Here is a 26,861-nt window from a genome sequence, read left to right as displayed (position 1 = left end):
CAAAGGTCGGAATGGTGAGATTCTTTTCAGGGTCGGGAAGAGAACAGCAGTGGATTTCACATTTATGATGAATTATAAAATGAATTCTAAAACATTGAATTTTTTAAGGGATTCTTGAGTCCACAGTAATATTCATAAAAGGAAAAGGAAGGGCGGGAAAGTGTTTTCTACAGTGGAGCGATCTGGCAGATACCACCTTAACCAAGTGATCAAACTCAGCCTCACCAGCGGAACGCCAGCCTGGCGTTCTGTACCTCCCGATGCAGTGTTAGGGAGCACACAGCAGCACCTTGTATTGCTTTTGCAGAAGCATTTACCCTCAGTCTAACCATGAAGAAACAACTAGGTGATTCTAAATCTGAGACAAGGGACCTGGACTAAGAGACACACAACTAAATGAATGAATCCTGAATTGAAAACAACAACACTATACTGGACATTATTGGGACAATTGAGTAAATTTTAATATGGATTACATTTTTTTTCTTCCAGTTTTACTGAGATATGACTGACATACAGCACTGTATAAATTTAAGGTATACAGCATAATGATTTGATTTACATATGTCTTGAAGTGATTATCACAGTAAGTTTAATGAATATCATCTCATACAGGTAAAAAATTAAAGAAACAGAAAAACTTCTTGTGATGAGAATTCTTAGGACTTACTCTCATAACAACTTTCACACATAAGATAAAACAGTGTTAATTATATTTATCCTGTGTACATTACATCCCTAGTACTTATCTATCTTACATCTGGAAGCTTGTACTTTTTGTCGACTGTCATCCAATTCCCCCTCCTCCACCCTGGGATTACACATTAGATAAGAATATTTTATCAGCGTAATAAAAGTGTGTTATGTTGGAGAATATCCTTGGAGACACATGCTGATGCATTTTGGGGTAAAATACCTGCAGTTTCAAATGGTTCTGAGTGGAGTGAGAGAGAACAAATCTGCAAAATGTTAACACCTGGTGAACCTAGGTGGGTATTCTTTCACTCTTTTGTGGTTTTGAAATTTTTCAAAATAAAAAATTAGGGCTTGAGGCGTCATAAGAGTAGACAGTTAAGGGCCCAGGAGCCGTTCAGAAGCCCGGATAGAATTGTACCGAAAGACAGTAGAATCAGTTATTACAATTAACAGGACCATGCAGAACTCCTGTCTTTTTTGGCTTTTGGGAAGTGGGGTTATCCAGCTCCCTCCCATATTGGCACATAGGAACTTGGCAGGATGCTGGTTTCTCTCCGAATGGCAAACTGCAGTGAGAACTTACATTTCTCTTTAATTATTTCAATGCAAATATTCAAGTACTGAATTCGATTTAGTTGGCTCTTTACTTATTTTTTTAACAGAGATAGTGGGGATTGAACTCAGGACCTCCTGCATGCTAAGCATGCACTCTACTACTGAGCTATACCCACCCTGACAGTTGGCTCTTTAAAAGGTGAGCTGCTTTGTTTTAAAGCCCCTTTAAAGAAGGACTTTCCTTGCTGTAACATTTCAACATCTGTCAGTTTGATTAACGCTTGCCCAGCTCCTGAGCATCTTAAAGTGACTTTCGGCAACCAGATGTTATTAATAAGGAACTTGAGGGGGAAAAAGTAAAGAAATCTTCACAAGATCATACAGCGTGTTGACAAGAGTTTTAAATAGAACCCAAGATCCCAGCAGTCCTACCACCTGCTTCTGTCACGACACCCCAACATGTCCACAATGGGACTGATGAAGATTTGGAAAGGCCAGTATTTCAAAATGCATTCTCTTAGAATTAACTTCTCTGTATTTATAGCGGGTAAATCAAGCTGACAGTAGAGCTCTTTGTGTGTGTGTGTGTGTGTGTGTGTGTGTGTGTGTGTGTGTGTGTGTGTTATTGTTTGAGGAGTAGCCACAAGCCCTTCCTCTGAATAATGCACTTTATGAGAACACTGGCAGGAGGCAATGTGTTCTCACGAGAGAAAAGCTGTTGAGTGAGCAGCAGGTCTGTTCTCCAACCACCCTCTCCCACCCCACCCCCACCCACGCCATCCCTGCCCCAGGCAGCTGGGATTTATGGCCCGATTGGCTGCCAGCTCCTGCAGGACCGCCCAGCCCGCGGAGGCCCTTTCCTTCTTCAGGACAATGCCCGTGGAGCTTCTGCCAACAGGAGACGCTTAGGAGCTGTGGAGGGAGGGTGTGTGTTATAGTACTCTTGTTAGTTTTTCTTTCCGGCAAACTCGGGACCATGGCCAAAAAACATTAGTTTCTGGGCCTCAGAGGAGCCTGATAAAGGAACTGATTCACTTTCTGAATGTGGAGAGCCCTATGGAAGGTACTGGGAGAATTGGCGGGGGAGGGGGGGTCCTATTGGCCCGGAGGGAGTTGATTAGAATGCATCATCCCCCGACAGGATGAAGTCCTGGTTCCCTTCCGACAGACCAGGCGGAGACTGCGTCTCTAGCCCACCTCGTATCTGCACTGCAGCACCCCTGCTATTGCCTGCACCCCCAGGCCGCGCTCTTCCCACCTCCAGGAGCACCTTTGCAGGACTGGTGCCATGGCCTCATCACCAAAAGCAAACTTACCCTCCAAAGCCCAGTTCATGCATTTCTTGAAAGCCTTCCCGAACATACCCACACACCCAATGTTATACATCATCAAAGCATTTTCAATATGCTCTAACATACATATCACATTTTCACAACCTGTTAAAAACCAATATTTTCATCAGTAAATATTTTCCTTACTATGTGCCAGGCACTGAGCTGGGGAGACAGATAAGAACTAAACAACCCTGGCTGCAAGGCGCTCACAGCCTGGTAGAAAGACAACACTCATTGCGTTTGAGAGATGCCCTAACGGAGGAAAAGGGCAGTTGCCCGGCTGTCCCCACACCTCCACCCCTTGGACCAGGATGCCCAATCACCTGTGTAGGGAAGACCACCAAGGAGCAGCTTTGAGAGGGAAAATTGCCAGTTTGGTTTTAGACCTGTTCAGTTAAGACATGCAAGTGAAAATGTCACATAGGCAGTTACATATGTGTCTAAAGTTTGGGATCTCTGACCTGCAGATAGCTCATTCGGGAGGCACGGCAGAGACAGGGATCGTAGTTAAAGCCCGAAGACAGATGCTCCTGGCACGTGGTGGAGGAGAGAAGAGAGCTCTGTGTCTCCCTCCAGGAGGTGACCTTCCTCTTCACATTTTCTCTGGACCATTTTTTGTAGTGCAGCTGAGGCTCTCCCTGGGAAAGATGGTAACAATAATAATTGCCACTGTTGACACGTGCCAGATGCTTTATCTGCAGGGTTTCTAATAACCACAGTGACTCTAAGGCAGGTACTCATTCTTAGTTTACAGGTAAGAATACTCATGTGCAGAGAGGGTCAGGGCTTTGTCCCAATCACAGCTGCACGGAAGCAGAGTGTGAATTCCACTCCAAGATTTTCCAAAACCCCCATCTGCCCATTGCATTGTCCTAGGAGCCAAAATATCCAGTGTCAAGGAACAGCTCTCCCCTCAGCTTCTCCACCCCCACTGAGGGCCATCTCATAAGCTAGTGATCCTCTTTCCCTAGCAGCTTGTGAAAAGCAATTGCAGTTGACTAAATAATGGCCCCGAAAGATATCAAGTCCTGATCCTTGGAACCTGTAAGTGCTACCTTATATGGAAAAAAGGTCTTTGCAGGTGTGATTAAGTTAAGGATCTCGAGCCAGGAAGATTATCGTGGATTATCTGAGTAGGCCACAAATGCAATCACAGTGTCTTGATAGAAGGCAGAGGGAGATTTAACACGGAGAAGAGCAGGAGGCAATGAAGCCAGAGAGGCAGAGACTAATCAGAGTGATGCAGCCATAAGGCAAGGAGCACGGCCGCCACCAGAAGCCCGAAGAGTCAGGACAAGAAACAGCTGCTCCGCCAGAGCCCCCCGGGAGAGGCCGCCCTGCCAATGCCTTGATTTAGGTCCAGTGAAACTGCTGTCAGGCTCCTGGCCTCCAGAACTGTCAGGGAATACATTTCTGTTGTTTTAAATCACTAAATTTTGGATGACTTATCTCAACAGCCCTAGGAAACGAATCCATGAAGATGCCAAGAACATACACCCAGAGAGGTGGACTCGGTAGGTCTGCTTTTTGACAGGCAGCCAGAGTGATTCTGACACCGACAATCCATGGACCACACAACCCCAACTGCTCGGGCAGGGGGCTTGTAGGACTTACACCCTTAAACTGGGGGTTTGTAGTCTGGAGTCTATTCTGCCATGGAATCCATAGATGAATTTCAGGGGTTCCATAAATTCTTCAAGGTTATGCAAGAAATTGTGTGGGTGGGCTTACAAGTTTGTGTTCTTCAGGGATAAGATTTTCTTCAGATTCTCAGAGGAGTCACAGAAAAGGTGGAGAATTTACTGCTCTAAGAAAAAGACATCAAGGTCTGTCAACCTGGTTCAGGGTAGGTGAGGAGGACTGAGCAATTTTTAAATGAGGCCCACCTCCCCAGGGTTATGCTGAGGGAGAGAGGAGCTGTAATAAAGACTGAATCAAGCTAAGTAGTGGTATCTTCAAGGCGAAACAAAACTGAGAGTATCAGGCAACCTTAGGGCCTGGTGAGAGAGTGACACAAGACTGCATGGGGCGTGTCCTCACTTTATTGAGATAATTAGTGGAATAGATTATCTTTAGAGAGATAAACCTTTGGGAGCAATTGGTAGGCAGTGTCCAGAGGAACCGAAGATCTGGGCAGTACCAGTCAGCATCCACGGGGGATCATGGTAGAGGTGACCATTTGTAAGCACAGAGGACATCCACCAAAAAAGCCCTCAAAGAACCAAAAGGCAGAGATTTCAGACTAGGGGTATTTATTGTTTACAGACTATGAGAAATGTGGGTTACATATATTTTTCCTTTTAATTTAACCCTTTAATCTTGTCTTAGTTGGCATTCATTTTATATCTCTCCATCTTAATCATTTTATTATTTGAATTTTGGTCCCTTTTTTAAAAAACTTTTTTTTTTGTATTTTTTGTTTGTTTGTTTTTTGTCTGGGGGGGGAATTAAGTTTATTATTTATTTTTAATGGAGGCACAGGGGATTGAACCAAGGACCTCATGCATACTAGGCATGCACTCTACCATTGAGCTATATACCCTCTCCCTAATAACATATTTTAATTTTACTTTTATTTAATCAATTTATTGTTTAATATCTCTTTATTCTACTGCACTGTAAGCTCCTCGAAAGTAGGGACCATATCTGTTTTTCTCAACAATGTGTCCCCAGCTCCCAGCACAATGCCTGACACATAGTGTTTCATTTCTCCTGTGAGTGGTCATAACTTTTTAAAATGAACAAACCAGTAAAATAGCACAGCCACTTTGGAAAACAGTCCAGTAGTTCCTCAAAACCTGAAACACAGAGGTCACCATGGGACCCAGCAATTCCACTCCTAGGTATATGCCCAAGAAAATTGAAAACCTATGTCCACACAAACACTTGTACACAAATGTTCATAGCAGCAGTATTCATAATAGCCAAAAAATAAAAACAACCCAAATGTCCATTAACTGATGGATGGATAATTAAAATGTGATACATCGACACAATGGATTATTTTTCAGCCATGAAAAGAAATGACATACTGATACATGCTACAACATGGATGAACCTTAAAAACATGCTAAGTGAAAGAAGTTAGTCACAAAAGGTCACCTCCTGGATGATTCCATTTATAAGGAATGTCCAGCATAGGCAAATCCGGAGAGACAGAGGTAGATGTGTGGTTGCTCATGGTTGGGAGTGCTTGAGGCGGATGGAGAGTAACTGCTAGTGGGTACTAGATTTGGGGGTAGGTAATGAAGACGTTCTAAAATTAGATAATGGTGGTGGTTGCACAACTCTGGATATACTAAAAACCTTTGAATTGTACACTTAAAAAGGTGAATTTTGTGCTATATGAATGAGAGCTCAGTAAAACTATTTTTAGATAAAAAAGAAACGATAGTCAAGTCCTTCTTTAAGAAAAGTTATTAAAATCAACAAGGAAAACTTGAAATTAGTTTGTTTTCAAGAAAAACAGCTCCGTGTACTTGAATTGAATGGCAGTGTGGCTGGATGGGAGGGGACAGATTGCAAAAATCACGGGGCTCCCTCGCTGCGGGGGGTCGCCGTCTAGGATGACTTCCAGAGCCCGGCTTGGACAGCTGAGCCAGGGCAGAGGGTGCAGCTACAGCCTCGGAAAAAAGGGTGAGAGAGGATGTAGCGGGGTGCGTTTGATCCCTCCTTCCCGGCCTCCCATTGCACCCTTTGTATGGTGCCATTTTAACCATCAGGAACCAGGCCCCGCTCATCTTGGGATCCCCAGGGCCCAAGCGGCTCCCCAGGCGTGAAGTATATACTGTTTGGTTCAGAAAATGTGGTGGATTAATGAACAAAGTGCCTCACAGAGAGCCGGCAGGTCACTGCATTCCGCTCCGACCGCCAGGTTTGGGGAGTGGTGACAGCCAAGGGGTCCGCGGGAGCCGCGCCGCCGCTGTCCCGGGGCGGGGGCCGCAGTCTTTGTGCAGAGGTTGCTCACGGCTCCCGCCGCTGGGGGGCGGCCTCCCGCCCGCCGACCCCCGACAATAGCGCGAGGGGTGGGGAGCCGCGCGGGCCCGGAAACTTTTCCCTGGTGTCTTGGTCGCCGCCCGTCCGGGCCCCGGAGCGCCCATCTCCCGCCAGCGCTCCGTGCGCTCGGCCGGGGCCGCCGCGGCGGGACGCAACCAGAGAAGGGGGCGCGGGGCTGCAGGGCCCGGGGCTGCGGACAGCTCGGGAGGTCTCCGGCCACGCGGAGGCGCGGGCACGGGACCGGGCGGAGCCGAGCCAGCCATGGAGGAGGCGCCCAGCCCCGCGCCCGAGCCCGCGCTCTGGTACTGGGACTACCTGGACCGCTGCTTCGCTCGCCACCGCGTCTGCATCTCCTTCGGCCTGTGGATCTGCGCCTCCTCGTGCTGGATCGCCGCCCACGCGCTGTAATGGGGACCGAGACCGTGCGGCGCCGGGGAGGGGGCCGGGTCGGCCGCGGGGGGCCAGGGGCGCTGCCGCCTGCTAACTCCCTCTTGGAAACCTATGGGGAAGAGGGCAGGAAGGGAGGAGGCAGCACAATTCTAGGATAGGAAGGAACATTTTGCTGTCGACTGAAATCAGATATTTCTTTCCGGATTCCACGCACGGGGAGGCTGGGCGGGGAGGCAGCAGGAGGATGCTGGGTGGTGCAGAGGACGGGGCCGTGGACTGAAAGCCACCAGACCCGGGTTCTATTGTCAGCCTTTCCCCATTGACTGGCCGTGTCAGCTGGGCAAGCTATGAAATCCCTGGGCCTCCTTTTCCTCACGTAAACTCCGGCTGGCTGGGAGGATCAAATGCCTTAGCACTGGTAAAGCTCTTTAAGCACTATTATTATTGCTCCAGCTCTGCCACCAACGCTTGGCAGCGGGTGAGGACATCCGACAAGTCTCTCGATGTTTCTGGCCTCAATTTACCCAAAGACCTCATAGCTGGGAAGTAGGGAGGCGATTATCTGACTCTGACCAGACTTTGCGCTGGGCTGTCCAATACCTGGAGTGGTTTGGCCACGTGGTCACCACAGCCTGGGTTATAAGGGTGAAATCTGCCTAAAGGTGGTCTTCTGCTACCCTGTCCCAGGCTGGGAAGCATGGTGCCGCCCCCGTACTCCCTGGCAGGGGAGAAGGACCAGCACCCTGGTGGAGGCTGGCACCAACTCACCTTCATACCCAATAGATGGTCCCCTCAGGTGTTTGATGTTACAGAGATTCTGCAGCCCCATGGCCCAGGCCCTGGAATGTGGGGGAAAAAAGACACTTAGAAAATTTACTGAGGGCCCAGTACTGTGTTCATTAACTCACTAATCCCTGCCACAGCCCAATGAGGTAGGGACTGTCACTGACCCATTTAGATGAGGAAGCTGGGGGTTCTGACAGGTTAACTGACTTGCCTGCATGAATGGGAAAAACCGAAACTGAACCTACTAGAAAGGGGCAGGCTCGTGAGGTCAACCACCCAATCAGAGGGTGGGGCTAACGAGGCACTTTACTTGCATTATCTCACTTGTCCCTCAGGCCACCCTCTGAGGCTGTTATTATTAGCTGTCTTACCCATCTGGAAACCAAGGCTGGAGAGGTTTAAGGACATCCCTCGTGAATGCCCACCGTCCAGTCTGAGAGCAGAGCCTCTGCCTTTTCGCCTTGCCTCAGCTCTGCGTGGGCTGAGTCAGGGTCAGCCCGCGACCCCTGACTGCTGAGAGCTGGGAACATGGGGACATGGCACAGAGCAGAGCCTCCACACATAAAGCAGAAGGCCCACTGTTACCACCTTTCATCAGAGGCCTCAGTTTCCTTCTCTCTCAAATGGGAGGGTTAAAATGAATTATTTCTAATTTGGGTCCAACTCAAGAGAGTCTCTACTGTAGTCTTCACTCTGAGGCCTTGAATTGGTTTCCAGAACTCTGGGGCCCAAATTAAAGGTTGATGTTCCCATTGTGAGCTTTGAGCTTCATCTGGCCAGTGGGGAAATGTTTGGGAGCCCCATAAACTTCCATCCTTATCCACTATTCCCAAGGGCTATTGTTCAGAACAGGCCCGTCAGTCCTAACAACATGGAGTGAGTATCACTCTGTCAAAGGAAATGAACACCAGAGCTGTGGTTGTGCCTCAGTTTCTGCAAAGAAATGCAGCAGGGAAACAGAGAGAGCAAAGCATTTCCAAGATCCCATGTGATGCTGATGGAAAGACTTCTGGCCTCTTCCAGGCTGTCCCGCCTTCCCGTGCTTGTTCCTGGGTGTATATGGGGGTGGGAAGAGGGCAGTAAGGGAGAGAAGCCAGCAGTGGGGGACGCTGAGGGAGTTCAGCCCAAAGTGCCGTGGCATCTTCGAGGAGTTTTACTCACCCAAGTGTGTGACAAGCACGCACCCCAAGTGAAATCAGGCTGGATGTGCAGGCTGGCAGAAGCCAGGCCACCTCACTGCACAGGTGGATGAGAAGGATTTCATTTTCATTTCAAAGAAACAAATTGCCTTTTTAATTTAGGCCATTAACTCTGCTCTGCAGTTAAACTACAGTGACTGGGCTGCTTTTATAACTGTCCTGTTTCCTTTCAAAAGATAAAAGCTGACAGCTAGTTTGGCAGCATTGAGTGGTAGGTCATGAACTTGAGGGGGCCAGATTTGTAGGAAGGAAGACATGCCTCATTTCATGAGGTCCTGCCATGGGTCTTTTGGCCAGAGGCTTGGAGTCTTTCCCTCCTTTTCCCATCTGTACACTAACATTGAAGGTCAAAAACACCTGCTGAACACCTGGGGAAGGAAGTGATTTGTAAGGACACAAAGTCACAGTTGCCCTTTTCAGACACCTGCTTTGGGAGCCCAAACTCACATCTCCGTGTTCTGGTCACACCCTTGTCTGTCCCCACAGGCTTCTTTATCTGAGATGTGGGAAGAAATCTGGACGGGACCAGTCAGCGCTGTGTGCCGCGTGCTGCCTCCTGACCAGCCTATGTGACACAGTTGGGGCGATTCTGGCCAAACAGCTCACAATCCAGGTGTGTTGGACCCACAGGTGACAGTGGCAGGCGAGGCCCATGTTCGCCTCAGGGACTGTGTCCAGGCTGGTCTTTCTGCTTCTCCAGTATCCTCCTGGCTCACTGCTTGCCTCCTTCAAGTCTTTGCTCAAAAGTCATCTCAGAGCAGGGAGGGTAGAGCTCAGTGGTACAGCGTGTGCTTAGCATGCATGAGGTCCTGGGTTCAATCCCCAGCACCTCCATTAAAACAAATAAATAAAAACCTAATCCTCCAACCCCATAGAAGACATTTTTTTTAAAGCCACCTCAATAAGATCTCCCTTGATCTCCTGTTTAAAACTGTGCCCTACCCCTACCACAGGCACTCCAGACCCCCTGTCTTGCTCTGTCTGTTTTCCCCCTAATACACCATCTACTTTACTATGTTTATCCCTTATTGTATGTTAATCCCTACGAGAATGTCAGCTCCTTAAGGGCAAAGGTTTTGGGTCTTTTTATACAAATCAACTTACATTTATTCCCTTGTGGTCAGTTGAAACCTACACCCCGGTAGACGTGATGTGCTTTCCCATGTACGCATTTGTAACCTCTGACAACTAATTAACAGCATACAAAACTGCCAGGTATCAAGGAAGACCGTGACTTCCCTCCCCGCAGCCAGCTGTGCTGTGATACCTTCGCTTGGTGCTGGCAGCCTCCTCTTCCCTCCTCTCATTCCGACACAATGCCTGCAGGCCTGTCTAAGTAATGTAATCTACTGCAGTGGGATTCCCCTGATAGCCTGTGCAGCACCTGGTGACAGGAGTATTCATACTCCCCAGTGTTGTGGCCTGACACCGATCTATCAGCCCAAAGGCTTTTATTCACTACCGTTTCCCATCCCTCCAAACAGCAGCTGACACACAGAGGGCGTTCAGTAAGAAGGGACTGTTGCTGTTACTGTGTGTAGAGCCCAGCTCATGCAGGTGTGTCTGGATCTTTTCCCAGGTGGTAACATGGGCTTTGGAGCAAGTGAGAAGCCATTTTAAGTTTTTCCAAAGTCGAGGCCCTCAAATAAATCTGTGTAGAATATCCCATACGAGAACATATCCCAAGGAGGACCCGTGGGCCCCAGGTCACGGGGCTGGTCCTGGCCTGTGCCACCCGGAGAGACATGAAAGGGGGGCAGCCTAGTGTTGGACACAGATTTGGAGAGTTCTAGACCCTGCTTTGAGCATCATCCTATCAGAAACAAATCACCTTTCGTTTTGGAAGCCCATTCTCAATAGCTGATAGAATATAACGAAGCTCAGCTCAAGTCCAATAGTCATAGCTGGTGTTTATTAAGTATTTAACTATGTACTTGCCCCTCAGGGCTTTTTATGTATTAATTCAGTTAATCCTCAAATCATGGGCACTCTCATTATCCCTGTTTCACACACATGGAAACTGAGGCATAGAGAAGTGAAATAACCTCTCTAGAGTCACCCTCTAGTAAGTAGCAGTGTCAGGATTCAAACTCCAGAACTCGTGCTCTTAAGCACTAACTATAATGGACCTTTGAACAATATGCGTTTGAACCGTGTGGGTCCACTTAGACGGATTTTTTCCTACAAATACGCACTGCAGCACTATGCGATCCTTGATTGGGTGAATCCAGGGATGTGGAACCTCGGATACAGAGGGCTGACTATAAAGTTATCCACAGAATTTCAACAGCAAAGGAGTCGGCACCCCATGCCCTGCGTTGTTCAAGGGTCCACTATACTGTCAGCGGCTAGTGCATTTGTGGATGGTTCATTTTACTTCCCCCCCACCCCCAGTCGCTGGTCAAAGCACTTCCCACGTGTCAGCTCATGTAATCTACTCAACAGTGTGGGAGGCACTGTTATTACCCCTGTTTTACAGATGAGGAAACTGAGGCCCGGGGAAGTCCAGTGACTGGGCCCAAGTTGCATAGCAGCGGCTATGCTATACAGTGGAAAATGTGGCGGGCCGTGTTCTATCACCCATCTCTGTGATAACCATCTGCATGATGGGATTGATCACTTAAGCACCCCATCTCCTTGTCAGTCAAAGGGAGAAGATAACCCACCCTCTGTTGGGGTGGGAGGTGTCCCTGGGAGCCCTACGTCAGGGGAACACGTGGTGGAGGAGATAGAAAATGAGAGGTGCTACAGTTGCTGAAAGATGTTTGAACACCCAGACTCTATTTCCTTTGCTCCCAGGTCTTCACTGGTGCCTACCTAGCAGCTATTGACCTGGTGAGCTTTGTGTCCATTCTCTTCCCAGTCTGTGGCTCCAAATTCAAGTCTAATTCGGGTGAGTGAGCTGCCATCTGTTCCTCCCTTCATCCATCCACTCATTTCACCCATCAGCATGCTGAGTGCCTCTCCTTGTCACTCCCAAGCTGGGCCCCTGCCGGGCACAGACGAATGGGCGAGCTCCCTGGCCTCAGCCAGACAGGGGAGCCAGGGCCCTAAATGGTAGTTAGCGCTGCATGTGAGGGGCTGTAGGCACACAGTGGGCATCTAGAGGAGGGGAAGGGCTGCACGTGTCAGGGAAGGATGTGATGTCAGAACTGGGACCACAGGGAAGGGCATTCCAGGTGGAAGAGCAGCACAGGCAAAAGCCAGGAAGAGGGAGGGTGCAGGGCTTTGGGCGTGAACAGTGATGTCTCAGTGCGCCAGTCCAGAGGCTCCAAGCGAAGCCCCACCACTTCTGGAAATGGATGCCAGGAATGGGCTGGAGCCACCTCAGGCAGAGCGTGGGCTGGAAGTGACTGAGATGGGATAAGTAGCCTTGAGTCTGTGGGACCAGGACATTCCTGAGAAGAGACAGCAGTGTTCTTGGAGCATCGTCTGAAAAGTGCTTGCATCAGTGGGTGCTATAAGATGCCCTTTGCTCGATGCTGCCCCAAGGAGGAATGTTCTTGTTAGAATTGTTCAGAGGAGGCTCTGTCTTCTATTTCAAGGATGCTTCTATTTCAAAGATGATGCTTGTCTACTCCTGGTTTTGGTGCCCCGGCACCCGTGTGCCCACTTATGGGTGCGTTCACTAAGCTTGTACTGGTTCCGCTCTGTGCAGATGATAGAACTGCCAGGGCACAGTGCCTGCCCTCAGGGGACTCCTGTCTAGGACAGGCGACACTGTACACGCAGATGCATGTGATCAAGGATAACATCGCCCTGCCTTGAAACATAAAACACTATGAGAGGCGGAGGAAGGGGAACACTGCCAGTCATCCGAGGGTTGGGGGGGCGGTGCAGGAGGAATTGGGCACAGCCACAGGCCCTTGCGGGGTGGGGAGGGTCTGGCCTATGGGACAGCGTGGGAGCCTGTCGTGGCCTCAGGGCCGGGGTCGACCCCAGTTCTTCCCACGCAGCTGTCTGTCGAGTTCCAGATCCCGGGAGACCTGCAGGATCTTGGTGTCTGTTGCAGGTCGGAGCTCCCAGGAGAGGAAGAAGAGGCAGCGGCTGAGGGCCAGCGTATTTGCCCTAGCCCTGCCGCTGAGCCTGGGCCCAGGCTGGGCTCTGTGGACCGCTGTCCCAAAGGCTTCAGGCCCCATCCGAGGGCCGCAGCGGAGGTTGCTGGGAAGCCTGCTACAGGTGAGACTGCCCAGGAGGACAGGAGGTGGGGGAATGCAGGTCCCTCTCCTCCCTACGGTCCTAGCAAATGCCCTGGGGGGTGGGGGACAGGGTTAGGCCTTGTTGGGAAGAACCTCCTAAAAGCAGAAAAGGAGGGGCCTAGGGTGCGTGAGCATCTTCTTGGGGTGCTGAGTGTGTCACTGTCCCCACAGGACAATACTGAAATCTTCGGCTACCTGCTGGGCAGTATCGCAGCCTTCGGCTCCTGGGCGTCCCGGATCCCCCCACTCTCCAGAATCGTGAGGCTGGGGTTGGGACTGTGGGTCACCCTGGCAGGTCTTAGGGCATCTGGGAGCATCCTCCCAGCTTGAGGCCACCGGGGTGGAGAGGTGGCATGTGTGTACGCGTGTTTGTGGGCATGTGTGCATTTGTCTATGTGCGCAGGCAGTGGGCAGCCGGCCCCAGGCCTCAGGGAAGCCCCGAGGCTCACAGGGAGAGCGCACCTGTGTTCTCTCCATTTCTCTAGCAAATGAAAAGCATATGCCATAGGCACAATACTATGAATTTCTGAGGCACCACCCAGCAAGGATTTGCCAGGCGGCCACCAGGCAGTCGTCTTCCCAGCCTCTGTACTGACCTGCTAGACTCACGAGTGCTGGAGAAATTCCTGCCACGCCTCGGATCACCAAGCCAATTCTAATCTTCAAGCAATTATAGAGCACCTACTGTGTGCCCAGCATCTCAGGCAAACAGAACCCTCTAGGTCCTAGTACCAACCCTGAAAAAAGCTTCAGTTTTGAGTCAGTGGGTGCAGGGAAAGTGTGGCAGGGGAGCGAGTGCAGGGGGTTCCCCTAGCTCTGGCTCATCCAGAGCGGCAGCAAGAGCAAGGCCCAGGGCCAGTGGCCCAGGTCCCAGCCGGGCTCTGCAAGTCACCACCCTTCTCTGGCCATCAGTGTCCTCTGTAAAATGGGGGTGGGTGGGCTAGAGGACCCTCCCAAAGGCTTCTCACCATAGCGGTGTTGCCTGGGCTGTGTGAGGTGGGAAGCTGTGTCTCCACCTGCAGCCTTTGGGGCCAGCAGGCCAGGGGCCACCCTCCTTGGTGGGGTGCTGCCTATTCTGGGGGTAGCGGGCCAGAAACAGGGCAGCCTGGGAACAAAACTAGAAAAAATGCTGAGGGAGATGGAAAAGTCTTTTTGAGAGTTAAAATTAAAATGGAGAAAATCAGACAACACATGCTTTTTCTCTTGAATATTTTCCATTCCTTAGCCAAGGCTTGTATTCTTTAAATATAGTCATCTAATGAGCAAACTAAGTTATGTATGATATAATTTATATTTATGTATTTAAATATCCATGCAATTGCATATAATTGGAAATACATAGTATTTGTGTATTTAGCGTGAGTTTCTACCTGTAAAGGCTACTTATATATATATATAAATAGTACATGTTTCCTTTTTAAAAAACCAATACTTCCATTACTCATTCTCCAAAAATATCTTCTTGGCTTCAAAATTTCCAGAATGTTATGTGTAATTTTCCTGAGTTTCCCATCTGTACTGGTTTACCATTGGTGGTCGCAGGAAGAGAAGGGTCAGACCTTGGCTCTCCATAATTCAGTCTTCCCCATGCTCTCCCTGCTGACATTCACAAGCCCCTGTCCAGTGCTGGGGACCAGGGCACTGAGAGGGTGAGGATCTCAGCCCTGCCCTCAGGAGCCCTCTGTCTGTTGAGCAGACAGATGTGTGAGGAGCTAAGTCATGCTCAGGGATAAAGGCACTCCAATAGAGGGGTATGTCAGGTGTGAGGGACCCAGAAGAGGGAGTTACTTGTTCCCTTTAGGGTAGAGGTAGTAAGGGATGGTTTCCCAGAGCTGAGTTCAAGCCAGGTTCTGAGGGATGACCAGGCATTCATTGGGCAAAAGAAGCAGCTTGAACAAAAGCTGGAAGCCCAACAGAAGTAGCACCCTTGGGGAATAGCCATGGGCAGAGGGCTTGCCCTCCAACCCCCAGGGGCCTGGGTCTTAGAATCGGCTCTAAGGGAGCTGGGGTGGGGGGTGACAGTGTCCCTCCCAGCCCACCCTTTCCTCTCTTTGCCCAGTGCCGGGGTAAGACATTTCCCTCCATCCACCTGTGGACCCGGCTCCTGTCAGCACTGGCTGGCCTCCTCTATGCCTCGGCCATCGTGGCCCATGACCGGCGGCCTGAGTACCTGCTGCGGGCCACGCCCTGGTTCCTGACCTCCCTTGGCCGTGCGGCGCTGGACCTTGCTGTATCCACCCCAGACCCGGGGGGCTTGACTGCCTGTGTCTCATCTCCTCCTATCCTGTTGCTAGAAGGAATTCTTCCCCAGTGGCCAGGGTGGTGGTTTAAAGCCCGGGGCAGGCAGACACAATTGCAATGTGCAATTTTGTGTTTTGTTTCTTTCTTTCTTTCTTTCTTTCTTTTTTTTTTTTTAATAAGAACTCTCTGTGAAACAGCAGAGGAGGGTGAGAAGCTTCCTGGCCCCAGGATCAGAAGAGCCACACTCTACTGCTGCTCCCTACCTGGGCTGGTCCCCGCCCTCTGTGAACCTGTTTTCCTCATCTTTGCCTTGTCTTTCTCACGGGCTGGGAAGGGCTGTGATCATCCACTCTCTGTCCACTTTGGTACTCGAGCCCCCAGTGAGGAAGCAGGGAGAGGAGCTGACAGTGGCTGCCCTGCGTCAGTGTTTGCTGTTGCCTGATGTGCTGACGCCCCAGTGACCTTGGTGTGAGGACCTCAAGGGCAAGCTAAGCTCAGACAGGGGCAAGTGGAGATGCCGGCAGTGGGTAATGGGTCTGCTATTAGTGGGAGGGCTGAAAAACCTGTGGATTTAGCATAAATAGTTCAGAAACATTTTCTCATTTCCTGGTTTTTGTTTATTTTTAGTTTTTGTTGTTTTTTTCTTTTTTTTCTTATTTCTTTTCTGTTTGTTTTCTTTGCATGCGTGTGTGTGTTTTCTCATGTACTATTTGAGTTTTCAAGGGCTGCCGATTCACTGCCACAAGCTTGATGGTTTAAACAACAGGAATTTATTCTCTCAGCTGTGGGGGCCAGAAGCCCGCAATCCAGGCGGGGCCGTTCTCTCCCCAGGGGTTCTAGGGAGAATCTTTCCTTTCCTCTTCCAGCTTCTGCTGGCTCCCGGTGTCCCTTGGCTCCTGGCAGCATCATTTTAATTTCTGCCTCCATCTTCACGTGGCCTTCTTCCCTTTGTGTATCTCTGCATGTCTTCTCTTATGAGGTTCCTGTCGTGGGACTTACCTTATCCACCCTAATCCTGGAACCTCATTTGAACTAATTATATCAGTAAAGACTTTGTTTCCAAAGGAGGTCCCATTCTGAGGTTCCAGGTGGGCATGAATTTTGGGAGGACCCTGGTCAGCCCTCTACATGTCCTGTCCCTGCAAGCCAAGGAAGATGCTTTTCACAGTCCTTTTGTTTAACAGGTATTTACTACGTGCTTGTGACAGGCTGCGTCTGGCTGGGTGCTGGGCCCTCAGGGGACAGGAACTAGAGAGAGTCAGATCTGGCTGTGTCCTCAGATGAGCTTGTGTCTGTTCTGGGACCGACCTTGGCAGGGTGATCCGGGATGGAGGGAGCCAGCCCAGGGTGGAGCCCGTGGGGTGCAGGGGTGAAGGCACCGCCCTGTGGCTGAAGTTCTCTGTTTCCACGGACCTTAACTCCGCTTCTCAGATCATTTTTCTTTCCTGGGTGATGAAAAGCAAGATGAGGCAGGCCTTGGGATTTGCCTCTGAAGCCAGAGGGAACCCCGACACGCAAGCCCTTCTGACCTGTGTGGAGAAGGAGGAAGAAAGCCAGGAGGCAAGGACTGAGGCAAGGTCTCAGCTGGACGAGTGCGGGGCCCACCAGAGCTTGTGTGCGGCGGGGGCGGGGGCAGTGAGCCCTGCCAGAGCCCGGCCCAGGGTCCACTTCTTCAGATGTTCTGGGTTTAACAGTGTAATCTGACTGAGTTAATGAAACAGATGATCGTGTGGGTGTGACCAAGGTAAAGGGGGTATATATAGCTCCTTGGACCGAAGATCCGAGTTCCTAGGAAGGGTCTAATAGGAAGTTATTTTCATTTCATTCTAGAAACTGATGAGATTATATTCCAGAAGGAAGCTAAAATATTAAGAGAGCCCTGAGTGTTTAGTACTCAGAAGGGAGGAAGCAAGCCTTCACCATCTCTTCAGCAGTCTTTACAGCAATGGTTCTCTAAGTGTGGTCCCTGGACCAGCATCTCCTGGGAACTTGTTAGAAATGCAAATACTAGGGCTCTACCCAACTCTACCAAATCTTAAGCTCTGTGTATTTTAATAAGCTTAATAAGTTTTAATTCTGATGCACGATAATGTTTGAGAGCCGCTGCTTTACACAAGCATTTAGTTAGCACACACAGCAGTGGTTCCGAAACTTTGCCATATTTTAGAATCATCTGGGGTGGCGCTTTTAAACTCTGTATATCACATCCGTACCAATGAAATCATATTATCTGTGTGGGTAGGGGACAGGGAGTGAGAGCGAAACTTCAAATGTTTTGTTTAAGAAGCCAAGGTGATTCCACTGTTCAGCAAAGTTTGGGAACCACTCACCTATAGTGACCTCAAAGAGACAAATAAAGATACATCTTACAGAAAGCAGAAAGTGAAATGTGCTATAAAAGAACAGAAAAAATACTCTAGGGGTTCTTTTGAAGAAAATGAGATCTTGTTTTTAGAAAAACATCTCTTGATTTTAAGAACTCCTCTTTTTGTCTCCCTGTCTCTGCTTGAAAGAATTCGGACTGGATGCCTCTCATCGCACTGCCGCACTGCAAGCCACTCAAGAGGATGGCAGCCATTAGTCGTTACATGGAGCTGACCATAGAGCCAGTGCAACAGGTAAGTGGCTGTGGGCCACAGCCAGGTGTCCAGAAGGGTGGAGGTAGTCATGGAAGGCTTTCTGGAGGAGGTGACACTTTAGATGCAGTGGGGGCAGAATGAGTCAGGGAAGCATGTAAAAAGAGAAAAGAGCTCTTGAAGGCCTTGGGTGGATGGGGGGAGCAGAGGGAAAGGAGTTCGGGAGATGAAAGGGTGGACACAATGCTGAAGCTGACCATCATCCTGAGGATGATGGGAGTCCAGAGGACATCAGGACTAGAGTCTCAGGGGCAGATGTGTATCTTAGAGACGTCACTCAAGCAGTGTCGGGGGCAGACTAGGGAGAGGAGACTGGAAGTGAGGGGGTCAGTAAGGGGCAGACGTTAAGTCCAGGAAAGAGGTGATGTGGCCTGAACCAAAGCTGGAGCAATGGGGACAGTGAGGATGTAGGAGTAAGGGAGACCTCAGGCTCCAGAAGACCCCCAGGGTCCAGGCCTGCACGTGAGGTCCTCAGGAGGAAGAGGTTGGAGAGAAGAGGGAAAGAGGTGACCAGAAGTCCACTCCATGTCCCACACCCCACTAAGGCTGCTCCTGTCAAGGCTACAGTGATCCCCAGGAGCTAAATCCCATTTCTGTTCTGGTTGAGTTTCAGCTCGTTTGGCCACTAGCTTCTTCTGATTTCTGGGGCCCTTCCTGTTCTGGTTTCTCTGCCACCCTCATAGGTCTTTCTTCCCCATCACTTCTTCTGGCTCCTCCTGCTGAACTCGACTTCCAGGTTGCAGTCCCCCAAGCTCCACCCCAGGAGGGCTCCCTCTCTGGTCCCATAGCCCAGTGTGCCAGGTCGTGCTGATTTCCTCAGCCAGCCTGTGTCTCCATCCTTTTCCTCTCCCTCAGTTCCAGTCTTGGCTGCCCGGCTACCTCTTCATTGTCACCACGTGGCATCACACACATGCTGTGTCCAAAACGGAATCCTGGGTTTCCATGCCCGGACGGGCCCCTCTGCCCGTCTTCCTCTTTTCAGTAAGCAACACAACTGCCCTCAGAGCGGGTCAAATCCAGAATTCTAGTCTTCCCCTCACTATGCGCCACTGTCCATCCAGTCCATGTGTGAGTCTTGTAGATACTCCTTTGAAAGTATATGCAGCAGCTTCCCAACTGGTTTTCCTCCCACTGCTGTTTTTGTCCCACCCCTCCACCTGAAGCTAGCAACTGGAGGGTCTCTTACAAATGTAAATGACATCTCGTCCCTCCTCGGTTTAAAACTCTCCTCTGGCCTGCCATTTCATGCAGAATAAAATCTAATCTCCTAACACAGACTTGTAAGACCCTCCCAGCCCCGTGCTCGCCCCTCCCTGACTGCCTCCTACTCTCCCCTTCTTCAGTCCTCTGGCTGCACAGAATTTCTCTCCATTCCTCTGCCTACATGCTCTTCCTCCTGATTTTTTTACGTGGCTGCCTCTTTCTTGTCTTTCAAAATTCAGTTAAAATGTCACCTTCCCCCACCAGCCATTCAAAAGTAGCCTCCACCCCTCTGCTGTACCGTTTTATTTTATTACCTTTTTAAATGCTCTGCATAGCACTTATCACAGTCGTTTTCTTTCATTTGTTTTCTGTTTCCTGCTGGGATATAAACTTTGTCTCCTGTTTTGTTTGCCTACATCCTGGTACATCAGGTAGGGAGCTTTTGGTACAGGTGTGTTTGGAACCTGGAGTTCAGTGGTAGCAGCCCCCACTGAACTGTCTGCGGGACATGCCGGTGCTCAGAGAGAGCTGGGCCTGAGAGATAGGTTTTACTCTTTGTTGTTCCTTGGAAAATAGGCGCAAATACCCTGTAGGTGATGTAAGTGAAGTTCAGAGAGATTCAGAGCATGCTTTCATAACTGAGAGCCCACTTCAGCCATTAAGCTCCTCTTCCCATGGGAAGGTGGGTTGGTGAGTGGGTGGGTGATGAGAAGCCCTGGGTAAAGCACAGGCGCTGGGCCAGAGCTTTGCACTAGAAATTTAAAAATCACAGAACTTCTGAAAAATAATAGTTCAAAAGTTGCGTTCACTTGAACCCTTCCAGTACCTGAATCTTGAGTGGCTGCCCACTGGGGAACACACTGCTTAAAAGAAAACTGTGCTCCTCCTTCGCTGTCTTCCGCGGAGGCCTGCCAGTACATTTTTGAGCAAGTACTTCCACTTGGCCTCTTCCTTCTGTGACCACCAGAGGGCGAGAGGTGTCTCCAAGACAGCTTCCCACAGGGAGCTTGGAGCCCCAACGTCCAGCCAGGGACTGAGGCTGGCTCTGGGCTCTAGGACCACCATTCCCATGGTAGTCTGTTTATTGAGGGCTGACTACTTGCCAGGCTCTGGGTAAATAACAACAGCCAACATTTCCATGATGTTTATTGTACTGGTCATAGTGCTTAGACTACTAATCTAAGTGCTTTACATAGATTAACTCATTTAATCTGAACAGCCAAGTCTCGAGGTATTATTCTCATTTTACAGATATGGAAAATGGGGGCACAGAGAGGTTAAGCAACTTGGTTAAGGGGACACAGTTTGCCGATGGTAGAAGCGGGCAGGATTCAGAGCTTTCTCCACCTGATTCTGTGCCCTTGACCACAATACTACACAGCTTCTTACCTGGTAAAATGGCTGAGTAAGCATCAGGGAAGCGCTTGACAAATGGTTGTTTTTTAAATTATTATTAACACAGATCCTTATAACAATCTGAAGTAGATACTATTACTATTTCTATCCTTGTTATTTACTAATCACTAATAATTTTATTATTTTAAAATGAGGCACACAGAGACAGGGTTAACTCACTTGCCCAAGATCCTATAGTTAGAAAATCACAGAAATAGGTTTCAGACTGAGCCTGTCTGGTTCTGGGACCTGAGCTTTCACAGAGAGGACATGCTCTCTATGCTGCCATCTCATGCCTGCTATGTGAGCAAGTTTTCTCTTTTTTTTTCCCCCATGAGGATGTCCCGATGGTCATGTGATGCCATGTGCCTTGACACATCCTGTTTGGCCTGCCATCTGGAAGCGGGTGAAAGAGCCAGGGCAGTGCTCACCCGTCCCAGCATCCCCTCCTGAGCACTGGTCCTAGGAGAGCTTTTCCAGGAGATGCAGATCCAAGCTGAGCCTGAGGGCCCGGGGTGTGCGGTCCCAGGAATCAACAGCTTGGAGCACTGGAAAATGCCATTTTATTTGCTGACTCAGGTGTGGTCAGGCCTGGGGAATTTATAGACTTTTTCAGTGTTGCCTGGGAGGCCTCTGCTGCTCCACCTCTGCCACCTGCCTGCGCTGCCCAGAAAGCTGCCTTCGTCTCCTTGGTGGACTTTCATCCCTTCCAGCCCACTCTCACAGGGAGCTATGCACTTGACGCATGCAGGGCTTCAGAGGAAGCAAGACAGGAATTACCACTCCTTCTGTGGGTTAGGAAACTGAGACTCAGGGGGATAAATATTTGACCCAGATCACACGGTTAGTTGGTGGAAGACATGGGTCCAGAAGGCAGGTTGTCCCCACCATGGTGTGTCTGTGGGATTGACTGCCTGGCTCTGAAACCCCAGCCCAAGGGCTTTGACGATCTCCGAGAAAGCCCCTGTGGGAGGAGGCTCTCTTCTGAGATAGATAGGTAGGCAGGTAAACAGATACAGAATCTCACAAGTTGCTTTCTCCCTTAAACTTTCCCAACTCACTTCCATATGCTGCTGGTGGATGCGCTGGTTAAGCCTCTGTGGAGTGCACTTTTGACAACAGCTATCCAAATTACAAGTGCACATACCCTCTGATGCAGCAATTCCACTCCTAGGAATTTATCCTTTAAATACCCTGAAGTTTTGAATGTACAATATAATTTACCGCAGTCAGTATTGATTGTAAAAGCAAACAGAAGTGCCCTAGACATCCATCAGCAGGGAGATGATTAAATAGATCGTGAACACCTACAGCTACGGGGGGGAAAATATGCTATAGAACTATTTCTAAGGCATGTTGTTAAGTGAAAAAAAAGCAAGGTACCTAAGCGAGTGTAGAGTGTGCTACCATTTGCGGAAATGGGGGAAATATGCATGCACTTGCTCATGAGTTCACAGAACATTAAACTGAGCGCCAGTTGCCTCTGGGGAGAGCTGGGTAGCTGCAGCAGGAGGTGGAGGCGGTGCTACGTGCTACATACACCCCTTGGTACCTTTTGAATCCTGGAGGATGTGAATGCTCTGACAGTGCAAAAATTAAGCAGCAAACAAGCCCCCGCCTGCCCTTTTCCACACACCTTGCAGGCAGGCTGCAGTGCCACCAGGCTGCCGGGCGACGGACAGACGAGCGCAGGAGTCGCGTCCCTGCAGGAGCCCCCGTCGTACCCTCCGGTTCAGGTCATCCGGGCCCGCGTCTCCTCCAGCAGCTCCTCCCAGGCCTCCTCCATCAACTCCGACCTCGAGGTACGGCTGTGTCCGCCGGCGGGTGCTCGGCGTCCGCCTTCACCCGCACTAGCCGGCGTCCCCGCGGTGGCGGCACCGCTCTCCTCTCACCCGCCCGCGCCGACCTCGCCAACCTCGCCAACCTCGCCACCTCGCGGCCGCTAAGTAGTAAATAAGCTTCTGCCTGAGGACTTCCGCACGCCGTCCGCCCTAAGAAGAGCTTCCCGCGGTCAAATGAGTCAGGGAAACACTGCGCACTGAATCACTTGGCCCAGTCAAGTCTTACAGAAATAAATGCTGAATAACGAACTTTTTAAAAAATTGAAGTGTAGTTGATTTACAATGTGTTAGTTTCAGGTGCACAGCAAAGTGATTCGGTTATACTTATGTATATCATTTTCAGATTCTTTTCCATTATAGCTCATCATAAGATATTGAATATAGTTCCCTACACTCTACAGTAGGACCTTGAATAACAAGCTTTTTAAGAGTCTCCGAGTTTCCCAAACCCATTTGACCATGGAAGCCTTTCTTTCCCCACGAGGAGCACCAGAATTTTTGGATTTGTGAACAAAACACCGCCAATGGGTGTAACTCTCTTCCCCACAGCTGTGGCTCTCAACCCTGTTCAGAAGGAAGCTTCCCTTTGTCTATGACGAGTGAGAGCAAAGTGGTGGACGTGGGGTGTCAGCAAGGGGAGGGTCCTTCTTTCGGGTTCTGTGTTCTCCCACTGTTTCTGGTGTTTAAATGCCCTTTTATGAAGTGATTTTAATAGGAGGTAGTATTTGGTGTTGAGGTTTTGGTTTTGGTCTTAATGACTTTTTTTGGCAGTCATCAATCAGCTGTCCTGAGTCTGTCCCCCAGATTTGTTCAACTCATAGTGAACCCTGAAATCCAAAGACTCAGAGCTACACGTCTGTGGGGTGGAGTCAGATCCCTCAGTGTCGGGTCCAGGCCGTGCCCACCTGCCCTAGCCTCGTGCCCCTCCGCTGCTCTCACCCGCAGGCCCGCCTCAGCTGTGGACTGTCCCCTCGTCCCCAGGACTCTGGGCCTTTCCCCCTGGGATTTTCTCTGGCCCAGTTTCCATGTGTCAGAATCCAACCCAGATGCCTCCTGCCGTGTGAACTTACCCCCCCCCCCCCCGCCGCCAACACACACACACCAGAGGTTAAAGGCTCCTTCCCTTGGTGCCAGGGTATATGCCTCTCTCACATCCCTTCCGTTGTTTGTCAGGTAGCCTGGTGAACGGTAGGGCCCTGTGTCCCCCACCAGACTGTGCACTGGGGCCTGGGCAGCCCTCATCTCGATCTCTCGATCCTGGAGAAAACACAGCTGGTCATTGAGGACTGGGTTTTGAGTGAGGAATTTTGTACCAGACCAAGGACAATTTAGGGTCCGTGTATCCCCGTGTCATTCATTCGCTGTTGTTTATTTCTTGGATCCGGTCTCAGAATGTGTAGGACACTCAAGGCCTGTGGCTTGGCTGCCCGGAGTCAGCAGGCTGGGCAGAGTCTAAGGCTAAAGAGAGTGAGGGAACCTGACGGCAAAGTGTCTTCATGAGGAGAAGGGACATTTGAGTTGGTGAGATTGGGGTGGGGTGGGGGGCACATTGGAAGCAACACTCACTCTGTGGAAGCCCTCAACTGGGGGAAGGATTGAACAGTGACCTTGAAAAATGTAGCAATTTGTCTTCGTGGCTGGTTTGGGCCATTTCTGTGTTTCACAGCCCTTTTTCCTCCTCTGCTCTATTTTCCTTCTTTTTAGACGTTTATTTTTTTAACTCTATGAATCCAAGGGGACAGGGTCACACTCTCAAATAAGGCAAATGGAAATGAATGCTTTATACTTGTTAAACAAAGAATGTATTTTTAGAAGCTCAGCTCCCCAACCCAGCCCCGTAACCATCCCCCCCACCCCAGCACAGTCCTCCTGCTTTGTTCCCTAAAACATCCGTACACTATACAGGACAGAGCTACCGAGCCCTGAACAGAAATAACTTAGAATCTCACTAAACATAGACACTGACAGGTCAACGGGCCTGCAAAACTCCCAGTAGAGATTGTTTAATGTATGACCAGGCGTCAGTGCTGCTTGTCAGGGATGTGATCCACCAGGCCTTTTGGTAGTCTGTTTTCTTAAAAGTAGTGCATGTTTATTGTAGAAAACTTGAAAAATATAAAGAAGAAAATTAAAATTAACCCACAAACCTATCAACCAGCGTCTGCCTCAGGGTGGTGGGATTGCACGGGCTTGACAGCCTCCCCAGGTTTTCGGAGCAGGATTCCCCAGAGGTCCAGTTCCCGATGGCTGAAGGGAGCAGGAGGGGGTCTTTTATCTGACATGTGTGACATCACACTTCACCTACCTGTTTGGTCACTCATGCAGCAAACATGTTCTGAGGCAGGGGGATTTGAAAGAAGAAAACATAGGGACATGTGGGCTGGCCCAGGGTGGGAGGTACTTGGTAGACAGGTCACAGTCTGACCGTCACCTGGCTCCTCCAGACCACAGCTCCCAGGGACTGAAGCCTGCAGTTGGAGGCCAGGCCCCCGGCCGTCACCTCCTCTGGTTTGTGATTTCTTTTGCTCCCAGAATTGCACAGTTCAAATGCATCATAACACTGGACTGAAACACCTGGGGCATCTGTCCCCACTCTCTGGCTACGATGGGCATCTGTGCTCTCGAGTTGTCTGCGTCTGTTGCCAACCAGCTGGGCTCTGCTTGGCCCATAAGGGAACACCTGCATCCTCCCACTGTGGAGGCCTGGGAGCCACTGTGTGTCTGGAGTGGGGAGGGGGAGGCAGGAGCCAGGGGCGTGAGAATGGAGCCAAACACCAGATTGCTGTCTGAAGAGGCTCAGGTCCTTGGCCACTGTGTCCTGCTAATTCTGTGCCTAAGGCTCTTGACAACCAGGACTGCTTGTTCTCTCTCCAAAGCCTGCTTCCAGCACCAGCAGACCAGGACATATTCCCTTGGTTGTTTGTCCTTCTTAAAGCCAAATTATTCTTTTAAGGTTAAAATTAGTTAATAAAAAGAATATATATATGTATATATACACACACACATCTACACACTGACTCTAAAAGTACTAATTTTATTTTATTTTTTTAATTGAAGTATATTTGATTTACAACGTTATGCAAGTTTCTGATGTATAACATAATGATTCAGTTATACATATGTATCCAGATATACATATACATGTATATATATTCTTTTTCATTATAGGTTATTACAAACTATTGGATATAGTTCTCTGTGCTATACAGTAGGACTTGTTGTTTATCTATTTTATATATAGTAGTTTGTATTTGCTAAGCCAGACTCCCAATTTATCCCTCCCCTCCTTTCGCCTTTGGTGACTGTAAGTTTGTTTTCTGTCTGTGAGTCTGTTTCTGTTTTGTAAGTAAGTTCATTTGTGTCATTTTTTTAGATTCCACATATAAGTAATATCATATGATATTTGTCTTTCTCCATCTGACTGACTTCTCTTAGTATGATAATCTCTAGGTACGTCTGTGTTGCTGTAAATGGCATTATTTCATTCTTTTTTTATGGCTGAGTTGTATGCTATTGTATATATGTATGTATATACCACATCTTCTTTATCCAGTCATCTGTTGATAGATACCTAAGATGCTTCCATATCTTGGCAATTATAAATTGTGCTGCTATTGAACATTGGGGTGCATGTATCTAAAAGTGTTAATTTTAGAAGAAAATATATGTAAGTACAAAGAAAGAGGCCATAGCATTCCAGTAGGTACCAAAGGCCAAAAGTGGAGTTCAGGACATAGATTCTGCCTTGCACAGATCTGTGTGCTTCCTAGGGAAGTGGCAGTGAGAGACAGTACATCTCAAAGTATGTGAGCCATCAGCTGGTTCCCCCCTGGGTGAGGAAAGACTCCCCTGGGCCCCCAAGGGCAACAGGGATGCACAGGAGAGAGAGCACTGACCGGGAGTCGGGTGGACACAGGGGTTTGTCTGGGTCTCGAGGTCCGGCCAGGTGGCCTGGGTCCTGCACTGGAATTCTTGAGTTTCAGTGTCTCCCTCTGTAAATGGAAATCGTTAAGACCTGCCCTACCTGTATTACAGAGTGATTATGAGGATCAAACGGGGGTGCTGCCGAGGCTCAGCAAGACTACCAGTGGTGTGAGGTGTAGAGCAGGGGACAATGAGTGGAAAGTGTTCCAGGGCCCCCACGCTGCCCTGAGAGCCGTTGAACCAGTCGATGCCATTCACTTCTCTGGACTTGCTCTGAAAGTGGAGCTAATGAGCTCAGGGAGCTAGCGAGGCTCTGACAAGGTCGGAGTGTGGAAGGGCTGCGATGCAGTAGAACATTCCCACAGATGCTCAGCTTCGGACTGGGCCATCATGAAGGTCCCACTTAGCAAGTGACCCTAAGTGCAGAAGTGTATTGTCGGAGGAGGTAACTGGAGGTTAATTACAC

The 26,861-nt window shown here is 49.5% G+C and overlaps 1 protein-coding gene and 1 long non-coding RNA gene across 11 annotated transcripts in view; one reads left to right on the top strand and one right to left on the bottom strand.

The window, feature by feature from the left end:
• Positions 1-569: 569 nt before the first annotated feature.
• On the bottom strand, positions 570-7,002 carry LOC135322900 (uncharacterized). Its single transcript, XR_010383932.1, has 2 exons — positions 6,897-7,002; positions 570-3,223 (listed from the first exon to the last, which is right to left on the bottom strand). It is a non-coding gene; the product is annotated as an uncharacterized LOC135322900 (long non-coding RNA).
• TMEM44 (transmembrane protein 44) overlaps positions 6,617-26,861 on the top strand; it is an 87,836-nt gene continuing 67,591 nt past the window's right edge. For 5 of the 10 annotated variants that reach the window (XR_004137321.2, XR_010383919.1, XR_010383927.1 and 2 more), the window contains exons 1-9: positions 6,618-6,985; positions 9,443-9,569; positions 11,756-11,849; positions 12,969-13,135; positions 13,327-13,413; positions 15,215-15,385; positions 16,828-16,968; positions 17,910-18,014; positions 22,274-22,432. Coding sequence is in view for 5 of the 10 variants with exons in the window: in XM_031453584.2 (XP_031309444.1) it covers positions 6,843-6,985; positions 9,443-9,569; positions 11,756-11,849; positions 12,969-13,135; positions 13,327-13,413; positions 15,215-15,385; positions 16,828-16,968; positions 17,910-18,014; positions 22,274-22,576 (1,338 nt within the window). In the remaining 5 variants the exon portion in view is untranslated. Of the gene's footprint in view, positions 6,986-9,442; positions 9,570-11,755; positions 11,850-12,968; positions 13,136-13,326; positions 13,414-15,214; positions 15,386-16,827; positions 16,969-17,909; positions 18,015-22,273; positions 25,872-26,861 lie in introns of those variants that run through there. The other 5 variants (XM_031453619.2, XM_031453632.2, XM_031453587.2 and 2 more) reach the window with 4 other exon arrangements.

This window comes from Camelus dromedarius, chromosome 2, assembly GCF_036321535.1.
Source record: "Camelus dromedarius isolate mCamDro1 chromosome 2, mCamDro1.pat, whole genome shotgun sequence".
NCBI lineage: Eukaryota > Metazoa > Chordata > Mammalia > Artiodactyla > Camelidae > Camelus > Camelus dromedarius.
This window is presented reverse-complemented; position numbering and strand designations above follow the sequence as displayed.